The 19,857-nt window shown below is 42.8% G+C and overlaps 2 protein-coding genes and 4 non-coding genes across 7 annotated transcripts in view; 2 read left to right on the forward strand and 4 right to left on the reverse strand.

The window, feature by feature from the left end:
- The window catches only part of LOC130092437 (uncharacterized), a 23,944-nt gene continuing 4,087 nt past the window's right edge, over positions 1 to 19,857 (forward strand). The window contains exon 1 of one of the 2 annotated variants that reach the window (XM_056260297.1): positions 1 to 67. The gene's annotated coding sequence lies outside the window, so the exon portion shown is untranslated. The remainder of the gene's footprint in view (positions 68 to 19,857) is intronic. The other variant, XM_056260296.1, reaches the window with a different exon arrangement.
- On the forward strand, positions 2,196 to 6,804 carry LOC130092430 (uncharacterized). Its single transcript, XM_056260285.1, has 7 exons — positions 2,196 to 2,224; positions 2,558 to 2,635; positions 2,732 to 2,836; positions 2,959 to 4,177; positions 4,322 to 5,405; positions 5,509 to 5,581; positions 5,699 to 6,804. The coding sequence occupies exons 3-7, from the start codon at positions 2,824 to 2,826 to the stop codon at positions 6,745 to 6,747; spliced, it is 3,438 nt and encodes a 1,145-aa protein (XP_056116260.1). The 5' UTR covers positions 2,196 to 2,224; positions 2,558 to 2,635; positions 2,732 to 2,823; the 3' UTR covers positions 6,748 to 6,804.
- trnag-ucc (transfer RNA glycine (anticodon UCC)) lies at positions 9,455 to 9,526 on the reverse strand. The gene has a single exon. It is a non-coding gene; the product is annotated as a tRNA-Gly (tRNA).
- On the reverse strand, positions 15,765 to 15,836 carry trnag-ucc (transfer RNA glycine (anticodon UCC)). The gene has a single exon. It is a non-coding gene; the product is annotated as a tRNA-Gly (tRNA).
- trnag-ucc (transfer RNA glycine (anticodon UCC)) lies at positions 17,571 to 17,642 on the reverse strand. The gene has a single exon. It is a non-coding gene; the product is annotated as a tRNA-Gly (tRNA).
- trnag-ucc (transfer RNA glycine (anticodon UCC)) lies at positions 19,095 to 19,166 on the reverse strand. The gene has a single exon. It is a non-coding gene; the product is annotated as a tRNA-Gly (tRNA).

Consider the following 19,857-nt stretch of genomic DNA (forward strand, 5'->3'; position numbering starts at 1 on the left):
GAGGATGATGAAGAATTGGAGAGAATGATGCTTTCTATATCCCCATCCAAACTCCAAGCCCAACTGAGTAAGAAAACCTCACACAGACAATTTTTTGGATCAGTAAGATTTGTTCTACTAAGTCTGTTCTACTCACCAAGGCTGTATTTATTTGATTAAAAAAAACAGTCAAAATTGTGAAATATTATTAGAATTCAAAATAGCAGTTTTCTATGTGTATATATTGTAGAGTGTAATTTATTCCTGTGATCAAAGCTGGGTTTTTCAGCATCATTACTCCAGTCTACAGTGTCACATGATTCTGATGATTTGATGCTCAAGAAACATTTCTCATTATTATCATTGTCAACAATAGTATTATTGTTACAGTATTACAGTAGAACAAATAGTTATTTACATTTTTATTTCAGGATTCTTTGAAGAATAGAAAGTTCAAAAGAACAGTATTTATCTGAAATAGAAAGCTTTTGTCACATTAAACACTACCGTTCAAAAGTTTGGGGTCAGTAAGAATTGTTAGTTATTTTTTGGGGGAAAGAAATACAATAAATAAATACTTTTATTCATGAAGGATGAATTAAATTGATCAAAAGTTACAGTAAAGGCATTTATAATGTCACAAAAGTTTCTATTTCAAATTAAAGCTGTTCTTTTAAACTTTCTATTCATCAAAGAATCCTGAAAAAAAATGTACACAACTGTTTCCAAAACTTTTGACCGGTAGTGTAGGTGCATGTGTGCTCACACGCACACACACACACACACACACAGTATTTATTGTGACTGCTATATACATATTTTTGATATCATATTCTGAATGTACACTCGTATGAATGTGGAGTCGGGGTACTGCTGTAAAAGAGCTTAATGCTCAGTCAATTTTCCCTGAATAAACAACAGTTGATGATATTTATAATTCCATCCTTTCATACCAATCCTTGGTTTGTTCTTTTTCCATAGAAGTGGAGGAAGGTGAAGAATTGGGGAGGATGATGCTACCCACTCTTTCATCTAAAATTCCAGGCCAACTGAGTGAGAACCACATACATGCACATACATGCTCTATCAAACTGCATTCATTTCCATGAAACATCATTACATTTTTATTCAGCGTTATTCAAGATGGTAAATGTTTGGGATGTTACATTGTTTCTGCGCTGTGCACTCAGGTTCACGAGATGTTGGAGTCCCTATGGCCAAAGGTCCTATTCTGAATGCACACTGGGGATGATTCTGACTTCAATCAGGATTATCCATCCAACACACTGTCAAATCACTGTTTGTTTATTAGGCGTGATCAGGCCTGTTCTAATGCCCGTAAATTATTATACTACAGTTTTTTCAAATTGATTACACACTAAAGGTGGAACTTGAGGCCCACTCAGTAAAACCATTCAGTCATGTACCTAATCTTCAGACCAAGTCTGCAAAACTGCAAGCACATTATACGCTTATACGCATTACACGCAATTGAAAAACAAACTTTTACATACATATGTAATACTTATATATGCACACACAAACACACACACACACACACACACACACACATACAGTGCTTTAGAAATAAAGTTGACTTTCTGACTTGGCTTGTATGCATATTCAATGTGTGTAAACTGTATACTGAATATACATACAAGCTACAGTATAGATTTTCGCAGCAGCTTCACAATAGTAACAAATTAAAAACAAATGATGCTGTAAAGCAGCTCTAACAAGCCAATTGCGACATTATTCAGCTCAAGTCACTTCAGTGTTGATTCAGTTTCAACTCAATTCAAGATTCAGATCAATTGTGCATATATACTGTATATACAGTGTATTTGTGCACATACATGTACGTGTGACTCCTGTACACACCACTGTATACTGAACAAGCAAAAGACACGTAGCAGTGTTTTACATTTTTCACATCTTTGTGTAGTTTGGTGTGTACTGTACTTTAACAGTAAAGGGTTTTATATGTCATTGTGTCTGTTTATGTTGTAATTGCTTGAAAGTTAAATTATCTTTACTATGCTTTCAGGTTCAGAAGTTGTTGGAGTCCCAGTGGTCAAAGGTCTTGTCTACTGCATGCTAGGGATGATTCTGACATGAATCAGGATTATCTGTTCTACATTGATTTGTTGCTGTTTGTTGGTTAGGCCACGTTCAGGCCTGTTCTAATTCTTGTGTTCAATTGTTCTACTAACATTTATAAGGCATTTATATCTCATCATTGAGGGTAAGTACAGAGTTCTTGTTTTGCATGTTTTTTTGCATGCTATACTTTAAAGGTTTGGTATGTACCAAAATGCAGAAGTACAGCAAAAGTACAAATATGTATTAATTTGGACTAGAATGATGCATCCGTTTTGATACATGAAGCTGTAGAGTACTCATGCAATGTAGTACTCATGTAATGGTAATGCATTAACATACCACACCTTTAATATTATAAAGAGTCTTGACATGTGTTTTATGGGTTTGCATGCATTTACATTACTACGTAATAACACATTTATTAAGGGACAGTACTACAGGGTATTTAGAATGACATTACATTTTTCTGTGTTAGGGAGGCGTAAACCACCAGCAACACTCCTAAAACCAGTCCGGCCTGATGAATATAGTGCTACTGCATCTCCACATCCAGGTTAGTATATGGACGTGTACACATGCCGACTCTACTGTAAGGATATGCCTGTTTCTGATCAGTGTTATTGTTTTTCACCAATTCCATTCACTCCAGTGAGGGTTCTTTTGCCAGTACCTCCAGAGTTGCTTGAATTGGGGTTATCGACAAGCAAGTCCACATCGCCTTTGAGACCAGTGCAGGAAACCATGCTCTGTCAGTGTAAGGACTTAATGTAACATAATATTACTTAATACAATTTAAAACAGATTTAACCTATTTAACAAATGTAATGCTCATCTATGACTAATGTCAACCATGTTGTCCTGCAGCCCTCCTCCCAGTGACCTCTGCACAGTCTACAGTCTCTACTCCTCCCTCAGGCCCCCCTGCAGCTGCTGTCCAGTCGAGACTCCTTGCAGCCTCTACTCCGCCCACAGCACTCCCTGCAGCCTCTGCTGGGTACCCCTCAACTCAGTTGGAGGAGAAGCCAGCACTTCCACCACTGCCAGGCTATGAGCAGGATGTAAGCCAATGGAACTGCTCTCACCAGCAGAGAATCTGGATGAAAACAGAAATGGAAAACTTGGGACTGTGGCCAGGCTCTAGACTGGTGAGACATCCAATGAACATGATCTCCTTGTGGCGTTACCCACCTCAGCCTGAGCTTATTGATGCTGTCTATAAGCTGCCATCACCAAAATACTTTCAACTTCATCCATTCTTCATTTGGAAACCAGAGCACACCATTATGGAAAGAGTCCGCAACAACTACACTCTGCCATGTCTGAACGGCTGTCCGAATCCTCAAGTTGTCTCATCAGGAGTTGGACGACCCCGTGTCATTATTGGTACAAGCAGCCAGTACTACATGCTGGCCTCTCGGCTCAGCTGTAAAGTCTGTAAAAAGTACTGGTTTGCAGACAAACCCCAATGGATAGAGATGCTGCCAAGTCGATTCTGCAACATTTTTCCAGCTTTTCTGACGCACAAGAAGGCCATATGTAAGACTGTGATGGATGAGTTGCGGCGCACAGCAAAGTCTCCCAATGATATGGCCAATCAGTTGAACGAAGCTCTCCACCTCAGGTATGAGCGTGCACACCTGGCTTACCTGTCCACTGTTAAGAATGTGCTGGATGGAGACAGTGGACTTTATGGTCAGCAGACCATCACAGGGGCACTAAGAGCAACAAATACTCCTGCTCCATTTGGTGGGTATGGTGATGTGGACGGCTGGTTTGGAGTAACAGTCTCACCCCACTACTTGGTTGACTGCCTCATTCAGGAGTACCATAGGCAGGAGAGCACACTCAATCTGCTCCTTCAAGGCACATTTGGACAGGTATTAAGGGCTGACCATACCCGCAAGGTGGCCCGGAAGGTTGTGCTTGCATCCGGTACTATGTCGTCATACGCTGTGATGAATGAAAACTGGATGATCTTGTCCTGGGTGATGCTGCAGTCTGAAAGTGATAAATCCCTGCAGCCAATGTATGAGGGGCTGTCCCGTCGTTACATTTTTGCAGGACTGCCAAAAGCCAACTACCAGTGGGTTGACAGGTAAGAACCAGCCATCACATTTTCCTTCCCACCTACAGTATATTATATTTGTAAAGTAAACAAAATATAGTATAGCAAATACATGTATCCTATTTATTTGAATGTTTAATATTTTAAATATACTTCTCTTTGTGTGTGGAACAGAGATTGCTGTGCTGCCTTCAGGATCCCAAACCCTGATCCCCAGGAGCACCTCCTCTGGGATTCTTGGAAGACCACTGAGGCTATAGTGACTGCGGCTACCTCTGGGCATCTCATCAACACCTGTGCCTCCCGCAAAGAATATAATAGCAACATCAACATCAAGCTGGACTTATTCCACTGCATGCGGCGATTCTCCAGAGAGTGTACTTCAGAGCACCATCCACTGCACAGTGCTTTCTGCAAGTTTCTGTCAGCAGCTTTTAGTGTTGTGGACCAGACGGACCTACAGAGACTGAAGCAGGCTTATGTCTTCTGTGGAATAGTGCCTGCAAATCCAACAAAGAAGCACATCAGGGAGCACTGTCGCACTAGGGTCCCACACCCCAAAGAGCTGCTGGAGAGAGTGGAGAGCGTTCTCCAAAGATTCTTTTTAGAATGCGATCCTGATGGTGGGCCACTGTTCAAACCATCGATGTTGAAGGTGTGGAGGATTCAGCGAGTCCACATCCTCAGAGGCTGCCTCAGTGACCCAGAGATTGAAGAGGGGATCCTCTATAGGCATGGTGGAACGGTCCAGCTGAACCATGTGAAGGGGGAGGCGGCAGCTGTACCCGTGTGGATCCCTGTGAGAGGCACCTCTCAGCAGGAGGGGTTCCATTTCCATCAGGCGAGATGGGTCACAGGCACTCAGGTATCCACAGAACTTTTCCAGGCGCAGGGCATGATTGGAGTGGCTCGCTGGAATTTCCAGCGCCTTGTGGACCTGAAGCAGCCTGGAGTGAAGCTGCCTGCAGTCTTTGATCCTGTGCTGATCATGGAACTGAACAAGCTCTCAGACGTGGTGACAGGCCAGGCCAAGTACCCTGCCTTACTTGTCTCACAGACAGACACCAGAGAAAGGTTTGGACTGCAGTATGTGGAGCCTGGTTGTCGTCCTGTCCCCCTAGACTGGGACAAGCACAAGTCCCAGAAGGTACCTGTTGCAGGGGAGGGAGAGCATCAGTCCTCACAGCCGTCTGCTCTCAGTGAGATCTTCCCACCTGATGACACACCTGAGGAGGTGAGGGAGGAACACTTTGCTCAGGTAAACTTGACTGTTGTACTTACAAATATCCCCAATCACTAAAATACAAAATCTAACTATGTAATTACTGATTGTAACCTAAATTAATTACCCTATGCTCCAGGATGACATCTTTGGTGTGGCTTCTCCTGGCTCACAAACAATGATCCAGCCTGCACAGCCCACCAATGTAAAAGGTGATTCAGCTCACATCGTCATCCCTTAATTATTCATTATTCATATGAATACTACAGATATTTCAGAGATAAAAGGGAAAATTATTTAATTTTCCTGTCCCTTTTCCTCTCTTTTAGATGAGATGACGCCACCACTGCCCTTTGCTCCCTCTCCACGAGCTGCTCGCACAGGTTCTATCAAGGCAGGGGGTCTACTTTTTGTCCTGGACCATTTTCGGTGGACACAGCCCATGAGGGATTCCATTGATGGCCTTCTGGCAAAGTACCATGGGCAGAAAGACCTTCTCACCCAGGTGGATGCGGAGTATGCTGCCCTTGTGCAGGCTGCCTCCAGGGATCCCAATAGCCTCTTACACCCCACCACAAAACAGCATATCTCACGTTATGTGAAACACCTGGCCAAGATGACGAACACAAGTTCATCCCTGAACACCAGTCCAGAGAAACTCCTGGAGACCCAGCAGCTGTGGCATCACCTCACAAAAGGTAGTGAAACTGTAAGTGTTCCAGTGGTAACCCTCCCACCTGCCCCAGTGAACCCACCCAGAAATAAGCCCCAGGAGTCCCCGCTAACTAAGGGTGAGATTGAACAGATGGTGAAAGAGATTGTGGAGAAGCAGCAGCAACAGCAACAGCCTGTTATAAAGAGGACACGGAACTGTCTTGCATGTGGCCAGCCAAAGTCACGTTACCTTGGTGATGGATCCTCCATTCATTTTTTTTATCAGTCTGGGAGCGTGAAGTACTTTTACTGCTCTACAAAGGTATACCAGATGTATGCAGCGGAAGGCCTCACCAATCCTCGAATGCCGTTTGCTGACTTTGCTGAAACACCTTTTTTTAATCAAGAGCTACAGGCCGCAAAGCAGCGCTCTGCAGAGGCAAGACAGGTAATGGAGGAGCGGGGAAAGAGAAAGGCCATGGAGCAGCATCCCACTGGTCGCCTCTGTAGGTTCTGCCACAAGCCCCTCAAACAAGGCCCAGATAGTCCACATACACATACTGGGTTCCCTGGTGTGGCAGGGAAATATGTATATTGTCCTGCCAAAGTGTTTTCCCTATATCGGACAGAGGGGATGACTCACGAGATGACTTGGGGAGAGTTCTGTCAATCTTCCTTTTATGAGGCAGAAAGGAAGAGATGGGTAGCAGAAAAGGGAAAGTGACTGCCCTCATGTTTCCTGGTTTTGAATGTGTACATTGTAATTATTGTATCGTAAAAAAATAACTCTGTATCTTGTTATGGATATCTTTTACATGCTGAAACCACTGTGGTTTGTTCTTGCCTTATTTGTCTTTCTGGTTTTTGTTTTTTTTTACTTTAGAATGCCATGTGGGTCCATGCATGATTGTAAAATGTTAAAAAAGTCTGCAACATTTACTGTTATATGCATAATTTATCAGTTAAAATGTTTTTACAATTCGTTCAAAACTCTATGATTATTTGGATGATGGAAAGCACTATTAATCTTTTGTAATTGTAAATACTTTGCATCTCACCTGTAAGATTTTTTTTGCATATAATATTTCTTAAGCATGTTGTTATATTGTTCTTACTTTTTATTAGTTTGTTACTTTTGGCACAATCATATTTATAACTGTACTGTATACATGCACATGGGCAGTAGGAACTTTGTTTAACTGAAAAAGTACTGTGTAGCCTGTTTCAGCCTGTTTCTTTTTTATTCTTCCATAGACCTTTGTTCAGTAGGTGTTTTTAAACTGTCACTTGATTTCATAGATTGATTAATTCTTTTGGTCATGTTGAGATATTCCCTTTTTTTTTTTATTGGTTCATTCAATCCAATTGCCTTGGTTCACATTATTGTGTACTTAACATGTACTGTACATAGTGTTGTGGTATAATTAGTCTTTTAAAATGAAAAAGGTATTATTTTATAATTGTATATTTTATAAAGGTATACTTTTATTCTTTTGGATGTTTATTTTTTATTAAAACATAATTTAACTGAAAATGTCCCTAAATCCTTGACTGTTATTTTGGACAAGCACAATAAGTTACAGTATATATCACATTGCACCAATTAATTTATCAGTAAAATAAGGACTGTTATTTTGGGCAAGCCCAATAGGTAATATATCACAGTGCACCAATTAATTTATCAGTAAAATAAGTATCCTTCAGAAGCAAGTTTCATATTAGAAAACAAAAGTAAAGTGTTTACTGATTCATACTCCATTAAATATATGAATTAGTGAATGTGTCAAAAGGTATAAATAACATCTTCATTTTCACCTCAGCTGGGATTCGAAGCGAAGTTTCAGTGAGGAATAATATTGATAAAACCTGGAACACGCCCTCAAATTTTTCTCGCTTCTGATTGGCTAGTCACCGATCTACAGGTATACATGCCTGGCCCCCGCGTGGAAGGCAGCTATGCTCACCACTATACCACCAACGCAGGCGGTTGGGCATAGACTGGATGCCGCCTTGTGCGGTCAGCAAGAATGCTGGCAACACATTAGCAGCTGGCAGGAACCGAAACTCTCTTTGTTTGGGCCCGGCACTGGAAAAAATACGCATGAACTTTTTGACCGGACCTACCAGGCTCTTTATTAAAAAAGCAAGCTCTCTAATTTAATAACGTAACCCGTTTTACACAGACACTTCATATTTAAATGGTATTAGATGATTTTTTTGGCTTCACTGGCTTCTGTGAAGCGATGACCTAAAATGATGCATGAGGCCGTTCCTGGTCGGGGGGGCGCTGATCGGGGGCGACTACCTTTCTCTGTTACTCCTCGTTAGTATAGTGGACAGTATCTCCGCCTGTCACGTGGAAGACCGGGGTTCGATTCCCCGACGGGGAGACCTAGTCCTTTACTGCTGCCCAAAGACCCATGCAAAAGTTTTGCTCCAGCCACGAGTTAAAGGAGGAGTTGGCCAGGGCCATACTAGGGCCATTTTTTCACCACATTTTGAATTTTGGGTGTATATTAATTCTGCTGGCATTTTTTGCCACCAAACCCTGATAACATTAAGAGAAACATAAACGACAAAACTAACAGTTTTCTATATTGTTTTTCGTCATTGGAAAGAACAACATTTTTGGCTTTAAAGCATGATTTAAAAAGAAATGTGGCAAATGTTATACAAAACATATACCGTCATTAATTATCATTTGAATATTGACAACATTAAGCTACATTTGAAAACATAATTGTGTATAAAGAGGCATGCTGTTTTGACCAATATTAATCTCTCTAGATTTAAAGATAGTCAAATTAACTATAACAAACAGGTTAAACAAGCCATAGCTTACTTTTAGACGTGGTGAATGAAGTTCGACTGTTCGAGGTTGTGATGGTCGTCCGATATCCCTTGCCAGTTATTATGCGTACAAAAAATCTTCTTGCATGAATATGGTCATTTTCTAGTGTTTATATCCAAAAAGATACGATGCAGGGAGATGTTTTTGTATTTAGCGCGCTCACCGCGATGTAGGCTATTTCTGGACTTGTGCAGCGTCACGCAATCGCGCAGAATCTGATGACGTCAATGGTTCCGTTGCTTTCATTTTGTTTATCAATGGATGTTGCGATGATTTATATAAAAATGTATATCAAGTCATTCTCGAGTCATACAGTTCAAGTCAAGTCAAGTCTCAAGTCATTGGATCTCAAGTCAAAGTCAAGTCGAGTCATTTTTTTAATTTAGTCAAGCAAGTCTCAAGTCCTTAAATTTGCGACTCGAGTCTGACTCGAGTCAAGTCATGTGACTCGAGTCCCCCATCTCTGCCTTTACTGCTGCCCAAAGACCCATGCAAAATTTTTGCTCCAGCCACGAGTTAAATGAGGAGTTGGCCAGGGGCCCCGGACGACTGTTTTAACGACAGCTTGAGCAAAAGGCGATGCGTTGGCCGGGAATCGAACCCGGGTCAACTGCTTGGAAGGCAGCTATGCTCACCACTATACCACCAACGCAGGCGGTTGGGCATAGACTGGATGCCGGGTTGTGCGGTCAGCAAGAATGCTGGCAACACATTAGTAGCTGGCAGGAACCGAAACTCTCTTTGTTTGGGCCCGGCACTGGAAAAAAACGCATGAACTTTTTGACCGGACCTACCAGGCTCTTTATTAAAAAAGCAAGCTCTCTACTTTAATAACGTAACCCGTTTTACACAGACACTTCATATTTAAATGGTATTAGAATATTCGTTTGGCTTCACTGGCTTCTGTGAAGCGATGACCTAAAATGACGCATGAGGCCGTTCCTGGTCGGGGGGCGCTGATCGGGGGCGACTACCTGTCTCTGCAACTCCTCGTTAGTATAGTGGACAGTATCTCCGCCTGTCACGCGGAAGACCGGGGTTCTATTCCCCGACGGGGAGACCTAGTCCTTTACTGCTGCCCAAAGACCCATGCAAAAGTTTTGCTCCAGCCACGAGTTAAAGGAGGAGTTGGCCAGGGCCATACTAGGGCCATTTTTCCACCACATTTTGAATTTTGGGTGCATATTAATTCTGCTGGCATTTTTTGCCACCAAACCCTGATAACATTAAGAGAAACATAAACGACAAAACTAACAGTTTTCTATATTGTTTTTCGTCATTGGAAAGAACAACATTTTTGGCTTTAATTCAATTCAATTCAATTCAAATTTATTTGTATAGCGCTTTTCACAATACATATTGTTTCAAAGCAGCTTTACAGAAAGTGCATTTCAGAAATGTACATAGAAGAATATAGTTAGTTAATCATCATGTATTAATTTAGGGCATAACATATCGCCGGCGTTGAGTCGTCTCTTCACAGGCGTCGAGTCGTCTCATCGCAGGTGTTGGGGCATCTGAAGTCTCCGTGAGAGGCTGGATACAAACTGGAGCTGACGAACGCTATTTACCTCGGGACTAGCGTCCCGAGATAACAGCAGAAAAACAGATGGGAGATAATTAGCGTAGCTGCTGTTCATAATATTAATGCAGTCGATCTGATTCAACAGTGGTATAAAAGGTAAGCATTATGTGAATGCTTGGCTGAAGAGATGCGTCTTTAATCTAGTTTTGAACTGGGAGAGCGAGTCTGAGCCACGAACAGTATCAGGAAGGCTATTCCAGAGTTTAGGAGCTAAATGTGAGAACGCCCTCCCTCCTTTAGTGGACTTAGATATCCTAGGAATGACCAGAAGCCTCGAATTTCGGGATCTTAAAGAACGCGATGGATTGTAGGGCGATAGAAGGTCCATTAAATACACAGGAGCTAAACCATTTAGGGCTTTATAGGTCAGTAGTAGTACTTTGTAATTGATACGGAACTTAATAGGTAACCAGTGCAGAGATGATAAAATCGGTGTTATATGATCATATTTTCTCGACCTAGTAAGAACTCTAGCGGCTGCATTTTTGGACTAACTGTGGCTTGTTTATTGAGGATGCAGGACAACCAGCTAATAAAGCATTACAGTAATCTAGTCTCGAGGTCATGAATGCATGAACTAACTTTTCTGCATCAGAAACAGATAGCATGTTACGTAATTTAGCAATGTTTCTAAGGTGGAAAAAAGCTGTTCTTGTAACATACGAAATATGATTTTCGAAAGACAAGTTGCGGTCTAGTATAACACCCAGGTATTTTACTGTAGTCGATAAGGTAACAGGACATCCTTCTAAATTAAAGTTGTATTGTAAGAGATTTTGTGGGTAGTTTTTTGGACCAATAGGTAATACCTCAGTTTTATCTGGATTTAGTAGCAGGAAATTACACGTCATCCAGCATTTTATATCTTTAAGACATTCTGTCAATTTAGATAAGTTAGTGTATTCATCTGGTCGTGATGCAATATATAATTGAGTGTCATCAGCATAGCAGTGGAAATTAATTCCATGTTTTCTTATAATATTACCAAGTGGCAGCATATATATTGAGAATAGCAGAGGGCCTAACACCGATCCTTGCGGCACTCCATAGTCTACTGACGTTATCTTTGATTTTTCCCCATTTAAACAGACAAAATGGTAACGGTCCGATAAGTACGATCTGAACCAGCTTAATGCCTGTCCCTGAACACCAGTGTAGTTTTGTAGTCGATCCAGGAGTATTTTATGATCTATAGTGTCGAACGCAGCGCTAAGATCGAGTAGAACTAGTATTGAGATACAGCCTTGGTCAGAAGCTAAAAGTAAATCATTTGTAATTTTAACTAGCGCAGTTTCTGTGCTATGATGCGGTCTGAATCCTGACTGAAATTTTTCGTATATCTCATTTTCTTGCAAGAAAGAACACAATTGAGCGGACACAATTTTTTCTAGTATTTTAGACATAAATGGAAGATTTGAAATGGGTCTGTAATTTGCTAAGTTATTTTGATCTAATTGCGGTTTCTTAATAAGAGGTTTTATTACTGCCAGCTTGAATATTTTTGGAACATGACCTAAAGATAAAGACGAGTTAATAATATTGAGAAGAGGCTCTTCCACTACAGGTAACACTTCTTTCAGTAGTTTAGTGGGTATTGGATCTAATAAACATGTTGTTGGTTTAGATGCAATGATAAGTTTATTTAGCTCTTCCTGTCCTACAGTTGTAAAGCGGTGTAGTTGTTCTTGAGGGACGATAATTGAGGCTGAATCACAAGACACCATAGAGGATTGTACATTTACAATTGTATTTCGGATGCTTTCTATTTTCTCATTGAAGTAATTCATAAAATCATTACAACTATACTGTAACGGAATATTTTGCTCTGGTGATGTCTGTTTATTTGTTAGTCTAGCCACGGTGTTAAATAAAAACCTTGGATTATGTTGGTTATTTTCTATTAGTTTGCGGAGATGCTCTGCCCTGGCTGCTTTTAGAGCCTTTTTATAACGTGACACACTGTCTTTCCACGCGATTCTAAAGACCTCTAAATTAGTTTGTTTCCATTTACGCTCTAAGTTACGAGTTTCTCTCTTGATAGCATGTGTAGTACTATTGTACCATGGTGCTTTAGTTTTCTCTCTAACCTTTTTCAATCTAATTGGTGCAACAATATCTAATGTACTAGAGAAAATGGTGCTCAAACTGCTGGTCATTTCCTCTAGTTCATCTGTTTGTTTGGGTTCACTGAGCAGCTGAGATAGATCAGGTAAGCTATTTGAGAATCTATCTATAGTGATTGGAAGGATTGTTCTGCCTGGTCGATAACGCGGCGCAACATGACAAATTTCAGCAGTACGTATTATACAAGTTACCATGTGATGATCAGTGAGATCGTCACTTTGCGGTATAATATCTATATCGGTTGGATCGGTTCCATATGATATAATTAAGTCTAGTGTGTGATTTAGACGGTGAGTGGGACCACTGACGTTTTGCTTGACCCCAAAGGAGTTTAATAAATCTGTAAACGCAGTCCCTAACGCATCATTTGTGTTATCTACGTGTATGTTAAAATCTCCAACAATTATTGCTTTATCAACATTGACCAATAGATCTGAGAGAAAGTCTGCAAACTCTTTTAGGAAATCAGTGTAGGGCCCTGGAGGTCTATATACAGTAGCCAAGGCTAGAGATAATAGGGATTTCTTTCTTACATCTAAGAGCGTAACATTTAGCACAAGTACTTCAAACGAATTAAACCTGTGACCTGTTTTCTGAGTAACATTAAGAATATCTCTATAGATTGTTGCAACACCGCCGCCACGACCGATCAGACGGGGCTCATGCTTATAACAATATCCTGACGGAGTAGACTCATTTAGACCGAAATACTCATTTGGTTTAAGCCAGGTTTCAGTAAGGCAAAGTACATCGAAGCTATTATCTGTGACCATTTCATTTACAATAACCGCCTTAGGTGTGAGCGATCTAATGTTTAGAAGACCTAGTTTTAGAAATTGTTTTTGTTCACTGATATTTAGATTTTCTGGTTTAATTACAATAAGATTTTTCCTAGATCCTACACTACATTTATTGTTTGGCCTCACTAGACGAGGAATAGACACAGTTTCTATATAATGTTCTACACTACTTATATCAATTAAGTTGGGACAGCAAAGACTGTGAATTGGACTTTGACTTACTAGTCAGATGGTGTGCAACGTCTTGGAGATGTTGTCCGACAGAACAGCCGCTCCGGCTCTGCTGGGGTGCAGGCCATCAGCACGGTAGAGCCTAGGTCGCTCCCAGAACAGATTCCAATTATTTACAAAGAGCAGTTTCTGTTCATTACACCATGACATTAACCATTCATTTAGAGCAAATAGTCTACTGAACCTTTCTTGTCCTAGTCGGTACGTGGGAAGCGGTCCAGACACGATGATCGTTGCCTCAGGCGCTGTGTTGCGTACCGCCTCGATCAGGCTCCTGTAGTCCTTCTTCAGAACCTCCGTCTGCCGCAGCCTGATGTCGTTCGTTCCCGCATGGAGGACAACGGCTCCGACGCGCTCGTCACCGTTCAGAATCTCGGGAACCTGTGCGGCGACATCAAGAACACGAGCACCAGGAAAGCAGTGAGTGCGCACCTTACCCTTACCTGAGGAAGCGCGGACATGACGGACCATGGAAGTGCCGATGATCACGGCGTCGTCGCGTTCCGACTCGTGAAGAGGGGAGAAGCGGTTCCGGGTGGAGATCTCGAAGACCGGGAGGGGCGGAGAGGCTCTTGCTCTGGTCCTGGCTCGTGTCTTCCGCTGTGGGATCACCCAGGGTCCATGGTGTTGTGTAGGTGCCGGAGTGAATGAAGCCAGAGATGATCGCGTCCTCCTGGGCAGAGAAACGCACGGAGTAGAGGAAGTCGGAGTCAAAAAGTTACTAACCACTGACTTGTGAGCATCGGCGCGTGACGTTTCAAGCGCTGATCGCCGATCCCGCAGCTCGGCTTGCCTCTCCAGCAGACCACGGATCTGTTTCTCCACCGATTCCAGTTCCAATCGTACCGACATCAGCTCGAATGTGTCCTCACCTGCACTCAGAGGTAACGTTAGACACACATCCGATATGTTCGCCATTATAACAGATGAACAGTAAATTAGCAGTGATACTACCAATATCACTACTAATTTAGGACTGGAATGCTGGATATAACCTGTATCCTTTCAGTGAAACGGGTGTAAAATCAGACGCTCGATAGGCGCGAGCCCACGCGTGAAATGCTAACGGGCTAAAGGCTAGTAGCCGAGATTCGCAAAGTTGGATCTAAGTAGCGATATCAAAGCAATCCGATTGTTTTTTTTATAGGGAATAGTATCGAGGATAGGTTCACACGATATAAAAATAGAAAGTGCTTGTTAATAAATGAGTGGTAAAGAAGAAAATCAAGGATTAATGAATCAATTCGACGGAGCTCTAAACACAAACAAACACCGCCCGCGCATGCGCACTATCAGTCTATCTAAAATTAAAAAGCACTATCACTATCACTATCACAAGCACTATCACTATCTTTAAAGCATGATTTAAAAAGAAATGTGGCAAATGTTATACAAAACATATACCGTCATTAATTATCATTTGAATATTGACAACATTAAGCTACATTTGAAAACATAATTGTGTATAAAGAGGCATGCTGTTTTGACCAATATTAATCTCTCTAGATTTAAAGATAGTCAAATTAACTATAACAAACAGGTTAAACAAGCCATAGCTTACTTTTAGACGTGGTGAATGAAGTTCGACTGTTCGAGGTTGTGATGGTCGTCCGATATCCCTTGCCAGTTATTATGCGTACAAAAAATCTTCTTGCATGAATATGGTCATTTTCTAGTGTTTATATCCAAAAAGATACGATGCAGGGAGATGTTTTTGTATTTAGCGCGCTCAGCGCGATGTAGGCTATTTCTGGACTTGTGCAGCGTCACGCAATCGCGCAGAATCTGATGACGTCAATGGTTCCGTTGCTTTCATTTTGTTTATCAATGGATGTTGCGATGATTTATATAAAAATGTATATCAAGTCATTCTCGAGTCATACAGTTCAAGTCAAGTCAAGTCTCAAGTCATTGGATCTCAAGTCAAAGTCAAGTCGAGTCATTTTTTTAATTTAGTCAAGCAAGTCTCAAGTCCTTAAATTTGCGACTCGAGTCTGACTCGAGTCAAGTCATGTGACTCGAGTCCCCCATCTCTGCCTTTACTGCTGCCCAAAGACCCATGCAAAAGTTTTGCTCCAGCCACGAGTTAAATGAGGAGTTGGCCAGGGGCCCCGGACGACTGTTTTAACGACAGCTTGAGCAAAAGGCGATGCGTTGGCCGGGAATCGAACCCGGGTCAACTGCTTGGAAGGCAGCTATGCTCACCACTATACCACCAACGCAGGCGGTTGGGCATAGACTGGATGCCGGGTTGTGCGGTCAGCAAGAATGCTGGCAACACATTAGTAGCTGGCAGGAACCGAAACTCTCTTTGTTTGGGCCCGGCACTGGAAAAAAACGCATGAACTTTTTGACCGGACCTACCAGGCTCTTTATTAAAAAAGCAAGCTCTCTAATTTAATAACGTAACCCGTTTTACACAGACACTTCATATTTAAATGGTATTAGATGATTTGTTTGGCTTCACTGGCTTCTGTGAAGCGATGACCTAAAATGACGCATGAGGCCGTTCCTGGTCGGGGGGGGGGGGCTGATCGAGGGCGACTACCTGTCTCTGCAACTCCTCGTTAGTATAGTGGACAGTATCTCCGCCTGTCACGCGGAAGACCGGGGTTCGATTCCCCGACGGGGAGACCTAGTCCTTTACTGCTGCCCAAAGACCCATGCAAAAGTTTTGCTCCAGCCACGAGTTAAATGAGGAGTTGGCCAGGGGCCCCCGACGACTGTTTTAACGACAGCTTGAGCAAAAGGCAATCCGTTGGCCGGGAATCAAAACCAGGTCAACTGCTTGGAAGGCAGCTATGCTCACCACTATACCACCAACGCAGATGGTCGGGCATAGACTGGATGCCGCCTTGTGCGGTCAGCAAGAATGCTCGCAACACATTAGCAGCTGGCAGGACCCGAAACTCTCTTTGTTTGGGCCCGGCACTGGAAAAAAACGCATTCACTTTTTGACCTGACCTAGCAGGCTCTTTATTAAAAAAGCAAGCTCTCTAATTTAATAACTTAACCCGTTTTACACAGACACTTCATATTTAAATGGTATTAGATGATTTGTTTGGCTTAACTGGCTTCTGTGAAGCGATGACCTAAAATGACGCATGAGGCCTTTCCTGGTCGGGGGGCGCTGATCGGGGGCGACTACCTGTCTCTGCAACTCCTCGTTAGTATAGTGGACAGTATCTCCGCCTGTCACGCGGAAGACCGGGGTTCGATTCCCCGACGGGGAGACCTAGTCCTTTACTGCTGCCCAAAGACCCATGCAAAAGTTTTGCTCCAGCCACGAGTTAAATGAGGAGTTGGCCAGGGGCCCCGGACGACTGTTTTAACGACAGCTTGAGCAAAAGGCAATGCGTTGGCCGGGAATCAAACCCGGGTCAACTGCTTGGAAGGCAGCTATGCTCACCACTATACCACCAACACAGGCGGTTGGGTATAGACTGGATGCCGCCTTGTGCAGTCAGCAAGAATGCTGGCAACACATTAGCAGCTGGCAGGAACCGAAACTCTCTTTGTTTGGGCCCGGCACTGGAAAAAAACGCATGAACTTTTTGACCGGACCTACCAGGCTCTTTATTAAAAAAGCAAGCTCTCTAATTTAATAACGTAACCCGTTTTACACAGACACTTCATATTTAAATGGTATTAGATGATTTGTTTGGCTTCACTGGCTTCTGTGAAGCGATGACCTAAAATGACGCATGAGGCCGTTCCTGGTCGGGGGGGGCGCTGATCGGGGGCGACTACCTATCTCTGCAACTCCTCGTTAGTATAGTGGACAGTATCTCCGCCTGTCACGCGGAAGACCGGGGTTCGATTCCCCGACGGGGAGACCTAGTCCTTTACTGCTGTCCAAAGACCCATGCAAAAGTTTTGCTCCAGCCACGAGTTAAATGAGGAGATGGCCAGGGGCCCCGGACGACTGTTTTAACGACAGCTTGAGCAAAAGGCAATGCGTTGGCCGGGAATCGAACCCGGGTCAACTGCTTGGAAGGCAGCTATGCTCACCACTATACCACCAACGCAGGCGGTTGGGCATAGACTGGATGCCGCCTTGTGTGGTCAGCAAGAATGCTGGCAACACATTAGCAGCTGGCAGGAACCGAAACTCTCTTTGTTTGGGCCCGGCACTGGAAAAAAACGCATGAACTTTTTGACCGGACCTACCAGGCTCTTTATTAAAAAAGCAAGCTCTCTAATTTAATAACGTAACCCGTTTTACACAGACACTTCATATTTAAATGGTATTAGATGATTTGTTTGGCTTCACTGGCTTCTGTGAAGCGATGACCTAAAATGACGCATGAGGCCGTTCCTGGTCGGGGGGGCGCTGATCCGGGGCGACTACCTATCTCTGCAACTCCTCGTTAGTATAGTGGACAGTATCTCCGCCTGTCACGCGGAAGACCGGGGTTCGATTCCCCGACGGGGAGACCTAGTCCTTTACTGCTGCCCAAAGACCCATGCAAAAGTTTTGCTCCAGCCACGAGTTAAAGGAGGAGTTGGCCAGGGCCATACTAGGGCCATTTTTTCACCACATTTTGAATTTTGGGTGTATATTAATTCTGCTGGCATTTTTTGCCACCAAACCCTGATAACATTAAGAGAAACATAAACGACAAAACAAACGACAGTTTTCTATATTGTTTTTCGTCATTGGAAAGAACAACATTTTTGGCTTTAAAGCATGATTTAAAAAGAAATGTGGCAAATGTTATACAAAACATATACCGTCATTAATTATCATTTGAATATTGACAACATTAAGCTACATTTGAAAACATAATTGTGTATAAAGAGGCATGCTGTTTTGACCAATATTAATCTCTCTAGATTTAAAGATAGTCAAATTAACTATAACAAACAGGTTAAACAAGCCATAGCTTACTTTTAGACGTGGTGAATGAAGTTCGACTGTTCGAGGTTGTGATGGTCGTCCGATATCCCTTGCCAGTTATTATGCGTACAAAAAATCTTCTTGCATGAATATGGTCATTTTCTAGTGTTTATATCCAAAAAGATACGATGCAGGGAGATGTTTTTGTATTTAGCGCGCTCACCGCGATGTAGGCTATTTCTGGACTTGTGCAGCGTCACGCAATCGCGCAGAATCTGATGACGTCAATGGTTCCGTTGCTTTCATTTTGTTTATCAATGGATGTTGCGATGATTTATATAAAAATGTATATCAAGTCATTCTCGAGTCATACAGTTCAAGTCAAGTCAAGTCTCAAGTCATTGGATCTCAAGTCAAAGTCAAGTCGAGTCATTTTTTTAATTTAGTCAAGCAAGTCTCAAGTCCTTAAATTTGCGACTCGAGTCTGACTCGAGTCAAGTCATGTGACTCGAGTCCCCCATCTCTGCCTTTACTGCTGCCCAAAGACCCATGCAAAAGTTTTGCTCCAGCCACGAGTTAAATGAGGAGTTGGCCAGGGGCCCCGGACGACTGTTTTAACGACAGCTTGAGCAAAAGGCAATGCGTTGGCCGGGAATCGAACCCGGGTCAACTGCTTGGAAGGCAGCTATGCTCACCACTATACCACCAACGCAGATGGTCGGGCATAGACTGGATGCCGCCTTTTGCGGTCAGCAAGAATGCTGGCAACACATTAGCAGCTGGCAGGACCCGAAACTCTCTTTGTTTGGGCCCGGCACTGGAAAAAAACGCATTAACTTTTTGACCTGACCTACCAGGCTCTTTATTAAAAAAGCTAGCTCTCTAATTTAATAACTTAACCCGTTTTACACAGACACTTCATATTTAAATGGTATTAGATGATTTGTTTGGCTTAACTGGCTTCTGTGAAGCGATGACCTAAAATGACGCATGAGGCCTTTCCTGGTCGGGGGGCGCTGATCGGGGGCGACTACCTATCTCTGCAACTCCTCGTTAGTATAGTGGACAGTATCTCCGCCTGCACGCGGAAGACCGGGGTTCGATTCCCCGACGGGGAGACTTAGTCCTTTTACTGCTGCCCAAAGACCCATGCAAAAGTTTTGCTCCAGCCACGAGTTAAATGAGGAGTTGGCCAGGGGCCCCGGACGACTGTTTTAACGACGGCTTGAGCAAAAGGCAATGCGTTGGCCGGGAATCGAACCCGGGTCAACTGCGCGGGAGCCGAAAATGGCTAAGCTTAACTTCTCTTAACTTTTCCCATTCATTCTCTATGGTAGTGCTTAACACTACGGATGCAATATACTTTTGGCCACACTTAGACTTCATGGCGCTGTTTCGTTTTT

The sequence above is a fragment of the Rhinichthys klamathensis genome, unplaced genomic scaffold (genome assembly GCF_029890125.1).
Source record: "Rhinichthys klamathensis goyatoka isolate OS25496 unplaced genomic scaffold, OSU_Roscu_1.1 h1tg000176l_1, whole genome shotgun sequence".
Lineage (NCBI taxonomy): Eukaryota > Metazoa > Chordata > Actinopteri > Cypriniformes > Leuciscidae > Rhinichthys > Rhinichthys klamathensis.

Coding starts and splice junctions, on each gene's coding strand:
- LOC130092430 (XM_056260285.1), top strand. Junction 4,178..4,321: donor AACTACCAGTGGGTTGACAG/GTAAGAACCAGC, acceptor TGTGTGGAACAG/AGATTGCTGTGCTGCCTTCA. Junction 5,582..5,698: donor ACAGCCCACCAATGTAAAAG/GTGATTCAGCTC, acceptor CCTCTCTTTTAG/ATGAGATGACGCCACCACTG.